At 31.9% G+C, this 22,115-nt stretch overlaps 1 protein-coding gene across 1 annotated transcript in view; it reads left to right on the top strand.

Annotated features, from left to right (window-relative positions):
* Positions 1 to 22,115, top strand: part of LOC115876219 (Down syndrome cell adhesion molecule-like protein 1) — a 337,865-nt gene that overhangs the window by 167,658 nt on the left and 148,092 nt on the right. The window contains 1 exon segment of the mRNA XM_030891919.1: positions 6,590 to 6,720. Coding sequence (XP_030747779.1) covers positions 6,590 to 6,720 — 131 coding nt within the window.

Below are 22,115 nucleotides of genomic sequence, written 5' to 3'. Positions count from 1 at the left end.
TTCCATTCCATATCTTCCATCTAATTCAAATATTATTCGGATCTATTGGTTAATAATCTTCAACAACTAGCTAGTGTCACCTGAAATAATATAGGGGCTTCCCCCGGACGCAAATCTGCCGCTAAACAGATTTGTATCCCAATCGAATAGGCTAATTGGGGTACCTCACTACCCCAACGCCGCATCGTCAAGCGAGAAGACATTATGGAGACCTCAAACTCTGAAGACCAACTCGAAGGCAGGACGTCACAAGAGGTTTTCTTCTTGTGGTCAAACGACCGCGTTGCCTTACAGTCAAACGACTCGCAACTATGATAGTCAAAGAACACAAGTCACAGAACAGCTATCTAGCAACTGCCGCACCTGATCGTTCAACCTTCTGGCAAGTGAAAAAAGGCGTAAACATCTAGAAATAATAAGAAAAAACCTCAAATTGGTCGAAGGAATTTATCCTTATCATTTACTCTGATAAATGTTTAAATAAACCTTTCAAATATCAATCCTTCATGTTTTCTCAATGACTCCAGCGATTTTCAAAAACGAGGCGGGGAAATATAAAGAATAGAAAGCTCTTAGAAAAAAGTTGGGTAGTGACACCCCCACAGTGCTTCGAACATATGGCTCTAGAGGACAAAAATCCAAAACTTCTCTTTTGTTGTAAGCAATTTATTCAAACTAGGTTTATTTGACACAAATGATGAGTACTCTCATTGTACTAAATGATGATGTTCTTAGTCCCACGTTTATGAAAAAAAAAGCTTATAAATAATAATAATGTTGGAGCTGTGTTCCATCTAAGCAAATAATAAGTTATAGTATGAAAACGGTGTAAGTATTAAATAAATTCCTGTGATAAAAAAGAATTGGAATAACATTAGAACATGATTCCTACAATATAAACCTAATATAAGATAAAAATGTTTTTCTTTTCTAATGAAAAAGAAACATTAATGTTATATTTAATTAAAAAAAAACTTAAGATACTATAAATTTACTTTAGGACAACAAAATGCATAGATCGTAACTACTCTGATTCAGGAGAATAACTGCTGACAGAATCTTCCAAATTTATAGTATCCAAATCACAGGTAGATGAAGTATCCTCACATATAAGATATTTCTGGACATCATTTTCTAATATGTTACTTTTTCGCGTTGTTACTGTTCATTTTGTCGGTATGAGGGGTTCGGATGTTAATAGTTACCTCTTTAATAGACCGTATCCATATATTATTTTTTCCTTTTCTTGGGTATGAGATTTTATAATAAATTGAAAGATGGGGGGACACTTTTTTTATGCGACGTTTCACTCCAACATAGTGGACTTTTTCAGGCACAACTGGTGTCTCATTTGACTGGAAGGTTCATCAATATCTAATAAGAACATATTTTTTGAAATACAAATAATTTTGAGTTCTTGTCCTTATGATCAAGCCAAGTATTAGCCAGATCGGCATTGCTTATCAATTTTACTCCATCTGAAAAATATTATAAAATAAAGTTCGTCGCAAGCAGACGCAGGTGAACTATACAAAAATTAAAAGTGAATGAATATGGCAACAAAAATATTCAATAAATACGATATGTTTTGATATGTTTTTTGAAATGCCTTTTGAAGTTTGAAAACGTAAAATTTTTATACCCATTTAAGAATCATCTTAAAAAATAAATAAAAACTAAACAATCACGAACTTGTTTAGAAATAAATTTAAAGTACGTACCTTTGTTTAACAATATCCATAGTGGCTTTCAATTAAGTACGTACCCGTTTAACTCCATAATATACAGAACTACTATGAATGTTATTCTTTTCACTGATGAGATAATGATCGCAAAATTTATTTTTAGTGAAAATATTTGCTAACAAAAACGCTGTTTATGAAAAATAATATACAGGATGGTTGAACATTGCTATAAGTATAAAATTATATATTCAGATATTAGTAAATTTTAACTTATTTTTTGATTTTTGTCCATGGAACGAAGCACTGTGCCCCCGCTTAGAGGGTTGGAGATTTTGCAATCATTTTAGGGCAAAAGTTGTCCCCGTCACAAAACAAAATTGACCTGTTTTTGGATTTTTTGAAAAAAAAATACCCTGGCCGCTGTGCCTTGCGGAATGTTTTCGATGGGCCACCCTGTATACAGCTTACTAAAAAATTCATGAAAATAGGGCTAAAAATAACAAAAATATAACCAAAATTTCTCCGTTTCCTTTTTTTCTGTAACTGAATGTATATGAAAAGCCTTATATTTTAGTGATATGCTTCTCTAATGAAACTCACCTTTATTTTTTTGTAGAATCCAAAAATCAGTAAAAAACACAACTTTAATGTGTAACTTTTTTTGGAAACACCGTGTAGAACTCTATACCTTTTTAAAAAATGCTCTAAATTAACTTACGTATTATGTTTACAAAATTTCATCTCAATAGGAACTGTCGTTCTCAGAACTAAAGTTTAAAAAAAAGATTTGTCGGACCTAAAGTTAAAAACAAACGATGACGTGCACGCAAAGATCCATTGATTCAATAATTGTATTCGCCTAACGTGACATAACCGCTTTGTCTCTGATTACCATTTCTTTTAGACACTTTAATAAGACCAGAAATATTTTAGTGACATGCTTCTCTAATGAAACTCACCTTTATTTTTTTCTAGAATCCAAAAATCAGTAAAAAAAACAAACTTTAACAGTCTATAATCATCTGCTGATGATGCTAACATGGTTAGCGAAACGCGCGTCCAGTGTAAGAGTAAAAGTGTTTTGGTGTATTGAGGTGATTTAGTGTTTTTATTTTGCTATGTAACACCAAAGTTCCAACCCTCAACTGTAACAACTTTAATGTGTAACTTTTTTTGGAAACCGTGTAGAACTCTATATATTTTTATTTATTTTTATAGCTCTAAATTAACTCCTTGGAATCTCTACTGAAATATTTATTTTTAATATATTTTTCAATATAATTTTTTCACTAAATACTCCCGCTTTAGTAAAGTAATGTCATCCGCACACTCTCGCATATATCGCTGAATTTTTTTATTATATTTTATAATAATTAAAATGATATTTTAAACACAAATTTATTAAATATCGCTGCACAAGAAAATAATAAATTTAAACTCGATAGTCCCACTCAAATATCGCAGTTGAATATCAAATTTTCAAATAACTAATTTGATACAATTAATTATCAGAGAGATATTGTTTTGTCGCTACCCCTTGTAAAAATACTTTTTAAATAAAAATCCATCAATTTCCACATTGACAAATACCTACAAAAGTGATTTATCATATCGCAAAAATCAATCGTACGCAACACCGGCCTAACTTTTCATTAATCTGAAAATTTAAACAGTTAAATATTATTCGGTGAAATATGTATCCATTTATTTTCAATTAGCAAAAAATATAGTGCCTTTAAATGCTTAAAAATTATTTAAAATATATAAGAATCTAAACAAAAGGAAATATATTGTCGCGACCCTTGTTTAGAGGGTTGCGGCTAGGGACGTTTTAGGTAACGGAGATCATTAAAACAACGAATATACGGGTGTTTCAAAACAAATGCGAAAAACTTCAGGGAGTGATTCCTTCTTCAAAATAAAGGGTAGTTTGCTTCATAAACGTTGAGTCAAAAGTCAACCATTAGGGAGATATCGCGGTACAAAGATGGCGGAAAAATAATGTTTTTATTTTTTATCTTGAAAACAAAAAGAGATAGACTAATGAAATTTTATGGAAGCATTACTGTTATGAAAACACACTTTCTGGTAATTTTCTCACTTTTTTAAAATGAGTGGATGGGATTGAAATAAACTACGCCTATCACTCTTGTTAACGACTTTTAAAGAACAATTTTATCAAACACATGCATACAAATTAATTTGGATAGTATAGTTTATTTAGAAATTTTTTTATCTCTTGTGGTTTTTTGATAAAACATCGATTTGAAATTAAAAAATAAAATGTACAGCATTACATGTCAGGACAAAAAACATTTTTAGATAAAGGAGGACTTCGGAATAATTAATTGATCGTAAGATAATAACGTATTGCAGTAAAGTACTGTCAAATAAAATAATATTTGAAACATCATAAAAAAATACAGCAGCCCACTAGATTCTTTATCTAAAAATGTTTTTTATCCTGACATGTAATGCTTTACATTTTATTTTTTAATTTCAAATCGGTAAGTATTATCAAAAAAACACAAGAGATAAAAAAGTTTCTAAACCAACTAAACTATCCAAATTAATTTTTCTGCATGTGCTTGATAATATTTTTCTTTAAATTTCGTTAACAAGAATGATAGGGGTAGTTTATTTCAACCCCTTCCACCCATTTTAAAAAAGTGAGAAAATTACCAGAAAGTGAGTTTTCATAACAGTAATGCTTCCATAAAATTTCATTAGTCTATCGCTTTTCGTTTTCAAGATAAAAAATAGAAACATTATTTTTCCGCCATCTTTGTACCGCGATATCCCCCTAATGGTTGACTTTTGACCCAACGTTTATAAAGCAAACTACCCTTTATTTTGAACAAGGAATCACCGCCTGAAGTTTTTCGCATTTGTTTTGAAACACCCTGTATACATATAAAAACAAAATATAGATTTATTAAAGAATTAAATACATTAATTTAGGTAGGAGAAATGTCAAGGAATATTTTTTGACCAATAAAATATACTAAGAGAAAATATATAAAAAATTATAAACTTACTTTACTGTCATTATTATGCTTGGTGAACTCAACTCAACTCAACAGCATGACTTCTCGATTTATTCTCTCCGAGAGCCCCCGAGACTCTCTACTCATTTACTTTTTAATTATTCTACATATTGATGTTTACAACAATAAGAATTAAACAAAGTTCACCTTCAGGTCTTAGTCTGACGTCAACTTGTTCTAGTTTAATTTTTATTGTGTATAGAAATATTTTATTTAATATATTGGGTGATTTATTTTAATGATAAATACATAAATTCTTGCTCTTGACAATATTTTATAGGGTGTTAAAAAATAGTGTCCTAAACTTGGGTGATACTATAGATAAAAACAGAAAAAACAGTTAAAAAATATCTATAGCGTGATCCGAACTGTATTTTTTTTAATAAGTATAGGAAGTTCGTATAAATGTATGTTCTAAAAGTGCTTAGTTAGAGAAGGTGTAGAAGTTTCATTTTTATTTCGATTTTTCCAAATAATTTCTGAAATAACGTCAATATTTAGATGAAAATATGAACTAAAGTAATGTTTTTTTTTTAAATGGAGCACATGGAGTATATGATCCGCTTGCTATGAGCTTCTCAAAAAATATACAGGGTGTTTTAAAACAAATGCGAAAAACTTTAGGGGGTGATTCCTTGTTCAAAATAAAGGGTAGTTTGCTTTATAAACGTTGGGTCAAAAGTCAACCATTAGGGAGATATCGCGGTACAAAGATGGCGGAAAAATAATGTTTTTATTTTTTATCTTGAAAAACAAAGAGATAGATGTATGGAGTTACCAGGATGCCCTTTTTAAATGAGTGAACTGACCTCATCATTTGTTAATCTGAAAGAAAAAATCTTATCGAATACATGCAAAATATTTGCTTATTGTTTAGTCCTTTATCTCTTAGGTTTTTGATAGAATTGTCGATTTGAAATTAAAAAATAAAATATAAAGCATTACATGTCAGGACAAAAAACATTTTTAGATTAAGAATCTAGTGATAATAACGATAATAATAATCATCTAGATAATAACGTATTGCAGTAGAGTAATGTCAAATAAAATAATATTAGGAACATCCTAAAAAGTAACAGCGGCCGACTAGATTTTTTCCTAAAAAAATTACAGCAGCCCACTAGATTCTTTATCAGAAAATGTATTTTGTCCTGGCATGTAATGCTTTACATTTTATTTTTTAATTTCAAATCGGTGAGTTTTATCAAAAAAATACAAGAGATAAAAAAGTTTCTAAACAAACTAAACTATCCAAATTAATTTTTCTGCATGTGTTTGATAAGATTTTTCTTTAAATTTCGTAAAAAACAAGAATGATAGGTGTAGTTTATTTAAACACCTTCCACTCATTTTAAAAAAGTGAAAAAATTACCAGAAAGTGTGTTTCCATAACAGTAATGCTTCCATAAATTTTTATTAGTCTATCTCTTTTCGTTTTCAAGATAAAAAATAAAAATATTATTTTTCCGCCATCTTTGTACCGCGATATCTCCCTAATGGCTGACTTTTGACCGAACGTTTATGAAGCAAACTACCCTTTATTTTGAACAAGGAATCATCCCCTGAAGTTTTTCGCATTGGTTTTGAAACACCCTGTATATCACTCTATATTTATTTTCATTATTTACTGCAATGATTTTAACTAAAATGGGACACCCTGTACAACTTCCTACTCTCTGTCTTAAACAAATTCATCAACTTAACAAAGCCAGTCCAAACCCGGAAGTCAGTCCAAACCCGGAAATCTTGTTCCGTTCCTAGTTCTGGTGTCGTTATTCGGATCAATGCTGGCCTATAAGATCCAAAAGCCAGGCAGAAACTTATAAAACACCAAACTAAACGGGATTTCTGTTCCAGATACGCCCGAGGCCCGGATCATTTTGGGAACGTCCCTTAATCCGGACGCTGTGCGAGAGGGGACCGATGTGTATTTTGATTGCATCATTAGCGCTCACCCGCCCGTGTACAAGGTCGAATGGAGGCATAACGTAAGTAGATAGTTGAAATAGTTTGAAGAGAATTAAAAAATAGGCATTTACTCTAAGGCCTTCTTTGTATTGAAGCTGTAATAAACGATCGAGGCAGAGATATATTTGCAACGCAATCTTGCCTTAGCGAAATTTAATGCATGTAACATGTTAGAAGCACAATATGTTTAACATTTCATTTTGTCCCAGTTTAAACAGACTTTAACTGTTATATTTTTTCAATTCAAATTCAGATAAATATAAATATACCTAGTGTCTAATTTAGCTGACCAATATTAGTGAAAAACTCTATTAACAAGTTTTGTAATAAATACAAAATATCGAAACTCTTTTAGAAAATTATTATTAAAGAAAGGGAAATCATGTTCAGAAATATAATGAGTAAAACCAAACAAACCAAATTTAATTTATACAATTTAGTAAAGTTTTTATCCCATGAAAATCATAAACAAAAAGTTAAACTAATAAGTTGAAGGTTCTAAACTCTAACTAGGATACAAAATTTGAAGCTTGTGACACTTTCAAAAGTACCTTAAGATGGTTATTTTCTTTTATCTACAGTGTGACCCACTCAAGACCGGGCACCCTCCATAAAATCTGTGTTTATAGTCCGATTTTGATGATTTTTTTTTCAAATATAGAGTTTCAAAAAATGTACTTTAGGGCTCAATGTCATGTTATTTCACAAAAAACAAGGCCTACTTAATAAAGTTTTTGTGGTGAAAAATTTGCAAAATCATATTAGCGATTTTTTTTCAAAAAATTTGAGTAGACCCCTGCATTCGGCATCCCCCAAAACAGTTCTGTACCAAATTTCGTTTAAAAATATTAATTATTAATAATTCTGCAGTTAAATTAAAATAATTCCCTATTTTTTGCCAATTTAACGATGAGTTATCAAGTAACCCTTGAAAAAACAATCCACGACAACGAGTTTTATTACAAACAATGATAAAAATACTACAAGCAACACAATAACCGAATAATAAGTTAAACATATTCAAATAATTCTAGTTGCTTCTACCAGCCCTCCATTCAGTTCAATACATTTGTCGCATCTTTTTCTTAGATTAACAGTTACATTCCTAAGCTGCTGTGGTGTAATATTTGCAGAAGCCTCTGTAATTCTAATACGTAATTCAATCTACAGACTGAGGTCTAGACTTGTAAACTTGTTGCTTTTAAGAAACCCCAAAGAAAGAAATCAAGGGGTGTTAGGTCCGGGGATCTCGGTGGCCACCAATTAGCGGGCTATTTCGACCTATCCACTTATTTTCAAAATTTTCATTTAACCATTCCCTGACAACTGCCGCGTTATGCACAGGTGATCCGTCCAATTGAAATTTTAAATTCAAACGGGTTTGGCATGGTAAATTATGTATTGCATCCCAAAAGTCATTAATCAGAAAATTCAAAAACGTTGGACTATTCAAATTTCTCTCAAAAAAATATGGACCAATGATTCTATCATCAAGTATGCCACACCACACATTTAATTTCTGAGAATACTGTCTTCTTGTATTGATCACCCATTCAGGGTTTTCGACTGCCCAGAATCGCGAATTTTGAGAGGATACTACTCCGTTTGTACTAAATGTTGCCTCATCACTAAATAAAATTTCTTTTAAGAAATTTCTATTATTTAAATACTCTGCTTGAGCCCATAAGCAGAATTCTAATCGTCTAACATCATCTCCGTTTTCCAAAGTGTGTAAAATCTTTGGTTTAAAGGGTTTAACTTTATTAGTTCGCAAACATCTCCTAATATTTTCCCTTGGTATATCCAAATCAACACTGGCGCCTCTAATGCTTGCACGAGGATTGTTACGAAAATATTCTAATATTTCCTCATTCCGCCTATTTATTCGATGTTCCGGCCTTCTGTTTTTTAGTAAGTATTTTGACACACAACCAGTTTCATTAAAAACTCTATTTATTCGTTGAACCGTGCTTCTACTTACTGCAGGTCTGTCGGGATGTCTGTTGTTAAATTCTCTGGCAGCTTCTCCTGCTTGAAGATAGTTATCACCCACTAAACGAATAATTTCAATTTTATCCCTAATATTTAATTGTTCCATAATGCAAATAATATTTCTTGATACAACACTTTTCTGCGTGCTATTAAATTAATATTCAATTCTACGCTGCAAGAATTGACAGCTAATAAAACCCATTGTTGTGGATTGTTTTTTTCAAGGGTTACGTGATAACTCATCGTTAAATTGGCAAAAATAGGGAATTATTTAATTTAACTGCAGAATTATTAATAATTAATATTTTTAAACGAAATTTGGTACAGAACTGTTTTGGGGGATGCCGAATGTAGGGGTGTACTCAAATTTTTTGAAAAAAAATCGCTCATATGATTTTTTTAAGTAGGCCTTGTTTTTTGTGAAATAACATGACATTGAGCCCTAAAGTATATTTTTTGAAACTTTATATTTGAAAAAAAAATCATCAAAATCGGACTATAAACACAGATTTTATGGAGGGTGCCCGGTCTTGAGTGGGTCACACTGTATATGCTTGCAATTTTGATGATCGATGAATGTGCCACTGTGGACATTAAATAACTTTAACTATCGATAACTCATAAACTATAAAGTATCATTATTACATAATATGTTACCAATATAGCCAGTTATAGTATGTCTCCTTGATCACTGAAAATTAAAATTCTTACATTATTCACAACAAAGCTACAGGGACGTCAAAAGTGATAATACGAATGGGTTCGGCTTGAGAGGAGCACTGCAGTATCCTATTAGTAGTACAATCAACCTGATTTTGGAATCTTAAAACATAACAGCAACATCTCCTCACTTTGGAAGGATTTAACGATGCTTTGGAGAGATGCAAAAATAGAAAAGCAACAGATTCAGATGGTCTAAATATTGAACTTTACAAGTATGGTGGGCTTCTTCTTAAACACAGTTTACTACAGTTGTATAATAATTGCTGATACCAAACAAAAAGTATCGTTAAACCCATCTTCAAAAAAGAAAACAGACTAGTGATGGGTTGTTATTTAACTATCTGTTATTTTATAACAATTATTTAGAAATAACATAACGCAACCGTTACTACTTTTAAAAAATAACAGATATAAAATAACGATACGCAGAGATCGACCGTTCGTGAAACAAAGTCGGCGCTCTGCACCGCCACGAAATTCGATGCTGCTCGAAGCAATTCCAAGAAACAACTAGTATGGATTATGGATGGAAAACATGTTATTTCGACAGCCATCGATACAGGCGGCGAGATACAAGGGACAACGGAGTGGGGAACGTAGCTGCATCGGTCGATGGTCGTGGGGCTTGCAACAGCTTAAAAATAATAGAACATAAAAGAAGCAGCTTTTTTGAAACAGTTGCGGGCATAACGCCTGGCGGTCGAGATAACAGGAGTGGGAAAGGAACGCTGCTGCATCGGTCGATTGTCGATGGAGGTTCGAAACAGGTTGGAGAATAACGGCATCAGTTGTTTTAGATACATTGTTTTTCAACCTGTTAAGAGCATAACGGGCGGAGGTCGAGATATTATGGCGCTGTATGTTTCAGTACTTACTTATTTAGTTTCAATATTTAGGTATTTATTTAATTTGAAAAATTTTCAGAATATTTTAAGATTTTTAAAAATTTATACAGGGTGTTTTGAAAAATTTGGTCATTGATTAATCACGATCCTGCCTAAAGCCCTTGACATAAAAAGCTGATTTTTGGAAAACGGATTGACTTTAGGGTGTAGAGGTTCAATAAGGAGGGATTTTTCGAAACTCGAATTCTAAGGGGGTGAAACCACCCTCAAATATTAAAATATTTTTTATTTAAAAACCGGTGAGTTTTTCGGAAAAACTCTTAAACACGTATATTTTATTTTGTTGTTTTACATATTTTAAGATTTTTTATAAATTTATACAGGGTGTTTCATAAAATATGACCATTGAGTAATCACGATTTTGCTTAAACTGCTTGACGTTTAAAGTTGATTTTTGGCAAACAGATTGACTGTGGGGTTGAGGTTCGATAAGGAGGGGTTTCTCGAATCTCAAATTCCAAGAGGGTGAAAACGCCCCTCAAATATTACAATATTTATTATTCAAAAAACGGTGAGTCTTTCGGAAAAACGCTTGGACACGCATAATTTATTTTGTTTTTTTACATTTTTTGCATTTTTTTTAAAAATCATACAATGTGTTTTTGATTAAGTTGAGTAATTGATTAACCACGATTCTGCTTAAACTGCTCGACGTTTAAAGCTTTTTTTTGGCAAATGTGAGAAAATTTTATCCAGTTTGTATGTTAATGGAAATACTTGCTTTGCTTTATCATCACCATAGAATAACTAACTGAAAGAAATGAAAACTCCTATGTTAAAGCCTGGAAACACGCGCTCGACGCGATCCAAGCGGGCTACTGGCAGAACTAAAAATTCGCGCCTAATTTTTAAATGGACCTTTACTGCCAGTTCATAAGTTTTTTACTTATATTTGGTAATTTCAATCTAGATTATGAACTTATTTGTAACAAAACATTTTACAAAATAAAAATAATGTATTTTGATACAAATAAATTAATAATCTAGGTTGAAATTATCCCTGAAATTATAATAAAACACGAAAAATTTGTAACTTGATTATTTTATTATAACATTGTTAATAAAATTACATATAACACATTCAACACTATACATGTATATATAAAAGTTATCAGAATTTATACAATCAGTTATAAGTAATTATAAAAAAGGTTATAAATTATAAATAAATATTTTATTATATAAAAGACATATAGTTACCGTGAATATAATTTGGTATAACTTTAATCTCAACTTTAATACCCTATTCAAATAGAAACATCTTACAATTCACATTATATAATACACAAAGCCAAGGGACAAAATTGTTATTAAATCTATTCTCGATGACTCGAAGCATTTTTTTTCAAATAAAACAGGACATGAAATTGGCGCTAAAGATTTTAGACGAGCGCACAGTGTGGTGGAAGATAAATTTAGCAGCCAATATAAGCCAATAATTTGTACTGATAAGAATAAACAGTAGACATTCCAATTGATATAAAAATGCATGAATATTCTTTGTATTTCGATACATTTTTATCATCCAAATTTGGTCGTTTTCTGCTCAGCAAGGCAGAGATCCTACAAAAACAAAATATTTACGAAAATTATTACAAAATTATAAGTGCTTATACATTTTACTCCAAAGCCAAATTATGTTGAAGATTGCCAAAGGTATGTACTTTTCTACTGTACGTATATTATTTGTTAAAATCCTTCGTGCCTTTGTTCTGCAGATATCAAACTTTCACTTTTTTTCAAATATCGATATATTGAATGATGTAGATATTTTGAGTTACCAATAGTTACCAACACAGGTAATCACAGTCACAGGGAGTTCAAGCTTAACAGATGAATGCCCAAAAGTTTCATTTCATTCGTCTCGTTAAAGGGTTAATTGAAGAGCATTCAAAAGAAGAATTGGGTTTTGCAAGTACTATGAGCTTTAGGGCTAGTGGGAGTAAGAATGCTGCTGTAATTGTTGAAACCTTAACTCCATCGAGGCACCATCAAGGCACTGAGTTTAAAAAAAATAGCTACCCATATATCCGCGGACTTTGCCTTTCACGCAAACCTATGGTATTTTGGGTTAAAGGCCCCGCCTCAAGGCCAAATCTGAAGGCCGGGCCTTTCCTTGTATGGGCAGCTAATGAATGACACCAATAGTCTGTTCGGCAACTTTCCTCAAGACAAAAACATCCAAATAATATTCTAGTTAAATAAAGCATGACGATATGCTAAAGCCTTTTTTTTACTTTCTGATAATTTCTAATAAATCTAAATGATTATTACTAGTTTTAATTCGCCGTTCATTCTTAGCTTCAATTTACTTAGGTGTTTATTGAGGAAACAGTTTCCTGTTAAAAACCCGTGACAATCAAGATTGTTCTTGTTTAAATCAAGGAAAATCTTTTAATTTTCTCGGTCGTAAGTTGTGGCATACTTCCGAAGGTAGCAAGTGCCCGCCACAGATTGGTTGGTTCCACGGGATGTCAATCGAGGAAGAGGAAGGATCACTCTGTGGATAGAGATTCGACCTTCAACATTCACGTTTCGCGCTAAGAAACCGAATTCTGTGTGTTTTGTAATAATTATTTAGTTTGTAACAATTGATCGAGTTAATTAAATGACTTAATTATTTAGTGTGTCTAATTTGCTACCCGCAACGGCCTCATTGGTTCCACGGGAGGAGAATAACAACCCTGAATGACCGTCCAGCTGATATCTGTCAATCGAGGAAGAGGAAGGATTATTCTGTGGATAGACATTGGACCTTCAACATTCACGTTTCGCGCTAAGAAACCGAATTCTTATGTTTTGTAATAATTATTTAGTTTGTAACAATTGATCGAGTTAATTAAATGACTTAATTATTTAGTGTGTCTAATTTGCTACCCGCAACGGCCACATTGGTTCCACGGGAGGAGAATAACAACCCTGAATGGCCGTCCAGCTGATATCTGTCAATCGAGGAAGAGGAAGGATTATTCAGTGGATAGACATTGGACCTTCAACATTCACGTTTCGCGCTAAGAAACCGAATTCTTATGTTTTGTAATAATTATTTAGTTTGTAACAATTGATCGAGTTAATTAAATGACTTATGCCCTCTTGCACCGTTTGTATAAATTTTGGTTAAACGCTAAACAGTGATTAACTATAATAAAATATTATATAGTTAATCACTGTTTACTTTTTAAACAAAGTTTATACAAACGGTGCAATTGGGCATTAATTATTTAGTGTGCCTAATTTGCTACCCGCAACGGCCACAAAGTCTTGGGAAATTTCTTAGACCATTGGAGGATTCCCATTCCAAGTAACGGATAGAGTCCTCCACATTCTTGAGTTTTGCTTTAACTTACACACACGTAACTAACACATCATATCACTTATTTCCTCCTCATTTCCTTATTTTATTCCTTCATTGCCTGATAAACCCCCCCAAAACATGACGCGACGACGACCGAAAATATAAAAACTGCCTCCCCCAATATAACTTACTTGGGGAGACGCGTCTACTGCCACGATAACGCATCGAACTTTCCCCAATCTTTCCCCAATTCCAGCCTAGACTCTAATCTATCGACGGGACGTGTATATCTTACCTGAAGTTTAATTAACTGTAGCTTAATTCGATTATGAACCGGATGGCTTAATTGAATCGAAAGTTTGCCGATTAAAATTTTGTCTCTGGGAGGAAGTGTATATGCAATTCGGAGACGGAAGTGGAAAGACTGTTCCCCGAAGGAATAGCGATGAGAAAAGTTAAGCGGGTTCGTATTGGAGATATGTTAAATTCGAGAATAAGTTTATTTAGTTTATTTATACGGGGTGTCAAAAAAATAGTGTATTAGTATACTTACTAAGTACTTTTTAAGATAAAGTACTTAAAGTACCCAAGTAGCAAAAAGAAGTTCTAAAAGGATTGAATTATTTTATAACAGTCGAATAGCGTTGTCTTATGGACTGTTTGATTTTATTAAGCGTTTGGTTTCCACCATTCTGTTTTTTAATGAAAGTTGTCATATTAAACTATTTTCTAGTGGTTTTTACAACGTATCCTATAACGCATTTAATTAGTAAAGTAAAAGTAAATTAATTAATATTCTACATTAACACTTTTTCGTCAGACGAGTTTTGTTATAAGGTCTAATATAATAATATAATTAATATTCCACATATACCTATGTTGAAACGTTAGAAGGTGGATTTCGATTTTCAATTTAAACTTTCAGTTACTTCTATATAAACTTTCAGTTACTTTTGAATATTCACAGGGTGACTCAGGCTTCCGAAACAGTTCTATATTAGGTTTTGTGTAACATTTCTATGTCAAAAATAGTTCTATAGTGCCTGGAAATTCTGCGTAATGATAGATATTTATCCTATACTGTTTTATTTTACAACAAAGACTTATTTAAGGGATTCATTTATAATAAAATGGTTGTATTATAATTCGCAATGTTTAAGGCAGAATTTTCTATGGCCGCCATTATATGAAGCAAAAAATAAAAACATGAAAATAAATTGTAAAATGTTGTTTTTGAGAACTATTTTGTGATAAGATTCCCACATACAGTAATAAACTGTTTAATTAAATTAAAAACAAGAATTTTTGAAAATTTTATTTTATTTTATTGTTTAAATTTATACGTAAACCTTGATCGAAATTAAAGAGTTTTAATTTTTTGCCAAATACATACCTATAATCTACCAGTAAAATATTCGGCGCAACAAAAATTGTCCCTACTTTTCAAACCCTATTAATCATTTTTTATATTACAAATCTGTTGTACCTTCTAGCTCTACCCGCCATTTTCACCGTCGAGTAAAGTCTCCTTTTTAACAATCCACATCCTCTAGCTTCATTTTACGACACGCTTAAAATATAATTTGCTCCTAATATTCTTCGGTAAAAAATAAAATACTATTTTACCTCGCTAAATGATCAAATGTTTTTATTGTTCTGTTTCTTAGATGTGACCACGTAATACACAATAAAACTAGTTTTATAATAGTTATATAACGCTGTGTAAAATAGTTGTTTTTGGTTGTAAAGCTATCATATTACGGTCTTATAGCACGTTATATGAATTGAGGTATCCTATAAAAATGATCACATAGCTGTTTATACAGCCTTTATAAAATAAAATTTGCTACTTGGGTACTTTTTAAGATAATTAGAAAAAAAATATTTTTTAAAAGTCTTAACATTCTGTAACTTTAAAAATATACATTTCCACACCCTTGTTTATAGAAACTTTTTTCACAAAGCTATTTAATTCCCTTTCACATTCAGCCATTCCTTTTGGGCGCCAGATTTTCAATTCAATTCTCCAAATGCATATACATGCACTTCCTTGCAGAAACCAAATTTTAATCGCCCAACTTTCGGCTTAATTATGCAGTCTGCTTCATAATCGAATTATGCAACAATTAATTAAAGTTCAGGTAAGATATGCGTTTCTTAGATAGATTTTAAATGTTAGGTCTCTGTGCGGAGTTAGTTGGGAAATATGGAGAACTTGGATACGTTAGCGAGGAAGCTTGGAAGTCTTTTCTACTAATTTAAGTTATAATTGGAAAATTGTAATTGTTTATTTGTCTTATTTGACGATGCGTGGTATTCTCTTTAATATACCTTGCAATGTGTGTTTTTTTTTGTTTCTTTAATTAATTTTTTATTTCTTCAAAACTCTAAAATAATTTGTTGCGGCTTTAGCACATTGATTTATAGACAGTTTATGTCTGTCATTTTAATTCTGAGATAATTTGAATTTTCTGTCATTTTGTTCGAATTTCGGTCAAAATCTTTCCCAATGATTTGTTGGACGGACTAAAAATTATGGTCTAAACTGTATTCAAATTCAAAATGCACCAGTATAAACAAATGCACAGTGCGTGATCAGCACGTGCCAGCGGCGAAATCTACCCTGATTGACCGGCCAGCCATAGAGCCGTTGAGGTAGGCGGTTGAGATTTTTTTACAGGGTCGGCTTGCATAGCGCGTTAAGGAACACTGTTTGATAAAATAAAAATGCTTTTTAAATTTATTCCCAACCGAGCGAGTAACATCAGAACGGTCAACTATTTCAATAATAATTGTTGATAACTTCGTACAAGTTACAAGTTACAAATAGAGAAAATAATATTTATGTTTGCATAAAATATTTTTACAATTAGTACACACGTACCTACTACAAAAAGTCAAAAGTTATATATTTTATCTCGTATTTTATATAGAATTATTATTTTGTTAATGTTAATAAAATTATAAATTTTGTAAATCTAATAATAAATGTTATGTTTAACAATAGAAGTTTTTATTTGACTAGTTTTTCAAAAAAAATGTCGTTATACTTTAAAACGGATAATACAGCAGGCTACGAAAGCAAGTTAAAACTAAGTGCTTTTTTTGTCAACTAAAATGTATTAAATTATGTTATAATGCAATTGGTCTTTTAAATTATATAAAAACGTTTACATCATTGCATTCTTTGCAAATAGTATTATAGAAACAGATACCTATTTATACCGATATTCAGATATTGCTGTCAATAATGAAAATAAAAAAAATCAGTAGTACCAAATAAAAAGATAATTATTTTAAAGGACAAATTAAGCACTTTTAAAAAACACCAAATTTGTTAAAATCGGTCGTGCCAAAGAGTAATGTAATATTTTAATATTCCCTTAATTCTTACCGTTTTTCAGAAAAACGGAAAATAGTTTCAACATAGGATTTTACTTAATTTCTCATATTTTTAAGGGTTTCTAGCACATATTTTGTTAGGTATTCAATAAACAATGAGGTTTTTGTTATTTTCTGTTACTTTTTTAACCAATTTTATGCATAATAGAGGAAAATTTACTAAAATAAATTTGTAAACAATCTGAAAATGTTGGGTTATGTGTTTCTGGCATTTAAAGCAACGTTGCCAATGTTGAACGTAAATTTAGCGTGTTTTTTTCGCTCATTCTGGGATTACGAAAGGCGGTCGCCTGAGGAACGGCCTCTTCCCATAACTGCTATTTTACCAACTTCGTGCTTATTAATAGTCTTTATATAACTTCTTTGCGAAGGGGTTTAATCTTTTTTTAATATAATATAACATAAAAATATCAACCCCCTAAGCAATGTAATTAAAACTCTTCCGCGTAACTTTGTGGATATAGGTATATTTAACTATTGTCAGATCTCATAATAGGTAATTTATTTAAAATCCCTAACCACCCGAAAAAATTAAAATATTTGTCTCTCTCATTATATAGGAGAGAGAAAGAAGAATATATGAAATGTCAAACTTCCATCTGGTCTCAATTTTCTTTGTTATTTTGTTAAGAAAAGTGTTTTTCAGTAAAATGTTGGACATTTTTCAATTCTCAATCAAGTGTGGCTTTTAGATAAACTATGATATAATAAAAACATAGTGAAATTATTACTTTATAGGGCTGAAATAAAGAAAAATTCAATGTTGAAATTATTTTCCGTTTTTCTGAAAAACGGTAAGAGACCGCTGGTTGGTTAGGTTTGGTCAGATTCGTAATCTACGACCTCAAAATAGGGTGTATACCAATTTTGGTGAAAATAGGGCGATTTCCAGTTTTCCCAATAATTACCCATTTATATAATATAAATTTCCATCATAAAATATAAACAATAGTAAAAAAATCATAAAAATATACATAATAATTTTATGATTTGAAATATCCGACCTTACTGCGGTAATGGTTATATTACTACAGCGTTCCTGTTCACGTGCTTGCCTCATGTCTCTGTTTACATTTGGTGCATCTTGGGGTTGAATTTACTATAGATTGAAATATAAAATAAATAAATTTGAAATTTCAACGAAATAGCGTTGGACAATGCGTCAAGTGAATCGTGGTTAAGAAATTACCCAACTTTTTGGAACACCCTGTATGATTTTTTTAAAAATTTTAAAATACAAAACCAAGTAAAAAAACCTAATAAATTATGCTTGTCCAAGCGTTTTCCCGAAAGACTAACCGTTTTTTAAATAACAAATATTGTAATATTTGAGGGGCGTTTTTACCCTCTTGGAATTTGAAATTCGAGAAACCCCTCCTTATCGAACCTCTACACCCCACAGTCAATCCGTTTGCCAAAAACTAGCTGTAAACGTCAAGCAGTTTAAGCAGAATCGTGATTACTCAATGGTCATATTTTATGAAACACCCTGTATATATTTATAAAAAATCTTAAAATATGTAAAACAACAAAATAAAATATACGTGTTTAAGAGTTTTTCCGAAAACCTCACCGGTTTTCAAATAAAAAATATTTTAATATTTGGCGCATAGTTTCATCCCCTTAGAATTCGAGTTTCGAAAAATCCCTTCTTATCGAACCTCTACACCCAAAAGTCAATCTGTTTTCCAAAAATCAGCTTTTTACGTCAAGCGCTTTAAGCAGGATCGTGATTAAACAATGACCAGATTTTGCGAAACACCCTGTATACATTTTTAAAAAATCTTAAAATATGGAAAAAAACAAAATAAAATATACGTGTTTAAGCGTTTAATCGGAAACTGATTTGAGGGGTGGTTTCACACAGGGGCGGGAAAGTGAAATAGCAAAAGCGGTTCCACCGTTTCCATGGAAATTTCAAATAAAATAGTTCCAGCCTCAGGCGCTAGGTGGTAGTGCAATTAATTTTTAGGTTAAGAAGTTGCTACTAGTTATTGCCAGATGGCGTTAAATCAGAATTTTTTTGCAGTTTCCATAGTTTCCAACGGTCATTGTCATACTATTGTCAAATTCTCAAAAAATATTGTCGTTGTTATAGCGCCAATCATAATATTATCAAACGATTATCAAAACGTTTTTCAAACTATAATTTGTTATATGTGTTTTAATTAGACAATTCCTTTTGTTTGTGGCCCTAAAAATATAATGTAAGTCTTTTATTTTTGCCATCATTTAAGTACTTATTTATATATACTCCATTTACAAAACTTTGGGCGTATTACGTTGGCTTGTTTTATTATAATAAACGATGTTTAAATATTTGGCTTATAAATAAAAACTTTAAATAATAAATAATATTTACATATGTTTGGCTTTAATTTTATTTAACAATTGTATAAATTATACTGTTATATCTTATTTTTTACACACCACAATGATACTTGTTATTATATAGTATTGTTGAATTTGTGTAAAAAATAAGATTTAATAATCAAATTTAATTATATATATTTTAGATTAAAATTCAATAAATACGCTCATTTAAAAAGCCCGCGCTTCGATCCATTTAAAACAAGCCCTACTCAATAGATGGCGCCACTTCTGTAGGACCATTTTTCGGTATGGTATATTCAGTAAGCATATTCTTTGGTTTCACCCTCTTGCAACTGGAATTTTAAAAAATCCCTTCTTATCGAACCCTTAGAATCAACCTGTACGCCAAAATTGAGCTTCTTACGTTGAGTGGTTTGAGCAGGATCGTGATTAATCAGTATGTCAGTCACTTAAGGATTTTAGATATTAGTATAGATTTCCTGTTGGCCTATAATCATAAAATTTGGCAAGTATTACAGTCTTCTACTACAAGTATAGGAAAAAATTTGAAAACTACACGTATGTAATTAAATCATAATCAAATTTTATCTAAAATACAATGTAATACGTTCACACCATCCCTCTTTCATTATACCTATACCTCCCTGACTTTACTACCCCCATTCCATGCCGAAGCTACCACATCGTTATATTTACATGAACAGATTTACGCGTGGCGCGTGTACCTGACACTTCGCCAATATCGATAATGCACTAGACCTTAAAATCCACGGTTTGCACTAAAATCAATCGACGTTTCGCGCCGCTTCCCGTCGTCAGGCCTTGTAACAAATGTTCTCTCATAACAAACGATCTGTGTATATGTATAGGGATGTAGACGTGATGGTAAAAGTTCCTATAGTAATTAGCGATAGAGATTGGTTGTTTGCTTCATGCCAGAGACAAAAGGAAATAGAGCGTGATGAATAATTGAACTCGATTCAGTTCTACCGGGTGTTGCATCGTCGAGCGGGACAGGAAATCCCTTGTAAATTTTAATGGGGTCAATTATTGGCTTCCCTAATTATTTTAGAGAAGAATTCTATTTAGGTTTATTGAAGTGCACTAAAACCCACATTCAAAAGAATAACTTTAGATATTTTTGATTAGCCCGTTTACGAGTTATCGCCGATTTCTTTTTAAATATTTCTCCTTTCTTATGGCCCTGTATTTACTTATGAGCACCAGTCAAGGTAAAAGATCACTGTCAAGTGAAGTTGTCATTTCAGAAATTTATCTATTTAGTGCTTTATTATTATTATTAAAAACTCATACCTACATCGAAAATATTAGCCATGAATTACACTACCGAAGAAAAAGTATTGATGATTAAATGGTATTATCAAGGAAATAGTTATCAAGAGGTGTCGGCCATGTTTGCTGCTCTGTATCCGAATAGACCGATACCTGGAAAATCTACAATCGCAAAGAATATCCAGAGATTCGAGACCAAAGGTACCCTAATAAATAACTGCAGATCTGAAGCAAGGCAGGAACAAAGAGAAGATGCAAGAAATGATACCGACTTGGAAGTTTTATTGTGCGTGGAAGAGAACGATGGAAAGATCAGCACAAGGAAACTTGAGGATGAAATAGGAATAGATCACACTACAGCGTTTCGAATTTTGAAACGACATAAACAAAGTACGTTTGCTGGATCTGTGTCTATGAAAGGAATGCGGACAAAAAACATTTAAATAAACAGCAATATATTTTATACGTCCACTTGACGAGTACGTCACCGCAAATCACTCCTCCCACTCATTTTATTGGCTACTTGCAAATTTGTCGAATTTTTATTGATGGGACGCGTCGTCTAATTTTTTACGAAAAACATCGAGAGAATATCGTTTCCCCTCTCAAGGATACCCCGAAGCTACAGAACGGACAGACGTACTGTACTATTCTTTCAAATATGAAAAGCACCAAGAGCTACGAGATGGGGACGAAATACGGCGGCAGGCGTTTTGTTTTGATATGATGGAAAGAGCAAACACGAATAGGGAATTTTTAAAAAACATATGTTTCAGTGACGAACGCACGTTTACCTTAAATAATGAACCCAATGTTCAAAATTATCGATATTGGAACAAAGAAAACCAACACAGGTTTGTCGAAACAAGGACGTAATATCCAGAGAAAGTAAATGTTTGGTTTGGTTCTAGCCAACCGAGTCAGAACCCACCGAGCGTAACAGTTAGATTTCCGCCACTAGAGTAGTAGGAACAAAGAACTTGAAGGAATTGGACCGTTGTTTCTGTTCATACTATCTTTACATTTATTAATTCTGATGCTTTCATATGCATCTAATTGCCTGTAATTTGAGACTTGTTTAATTAATTTCAAGTTATTAAGATCTATACAATGTCCTTTATCAACAATATGTTCTGCAACGCAAGATTTATCCGGTCTGAGCTAAAAGTTCTTTAAATCTAGTTAATATTGATCTTCTAGTTTGCCCAACATATTTCTGATTACAATCTTTACAAGAAATTTCATAAATACCCGACCTTTCCAGTAGAGGTATTTTATCCTTTGGATTACCTAATAATTGTTGTAATTTATTATTAGCACTATACACAAATTTATACTTGACCTGCTTAAAAATTCCTTTTAGACCACGGGATAACTGTCTATCAAACGGGATTGAAAAATATTTTGACGTATCTTTCTCTACTTGAAAAGTCGAATTTTCAGAAACCATTAACCTATACCTACGTTTTCT

This window comes from Sitophilus oryzae, unplaced genomic scaffold, assembly GCF_002938485.1.
Source record: "Sitophilus oryzae breed Bouriz unplaced genomic scaffold, Soryzae_2.0 scaffold_1420_pilon_pilon, whole genome shotgun sequence".
Taxonomy (NCBI): Eukaryota; Metazoa; Arthropoda; class Insecta; order Coleoptera; family Curculionidae; genus Sitophilus; species Sitophilus oryzae.
This window is presented reverse-complemented; position numbering and strand designations above follow the sequence as displayed.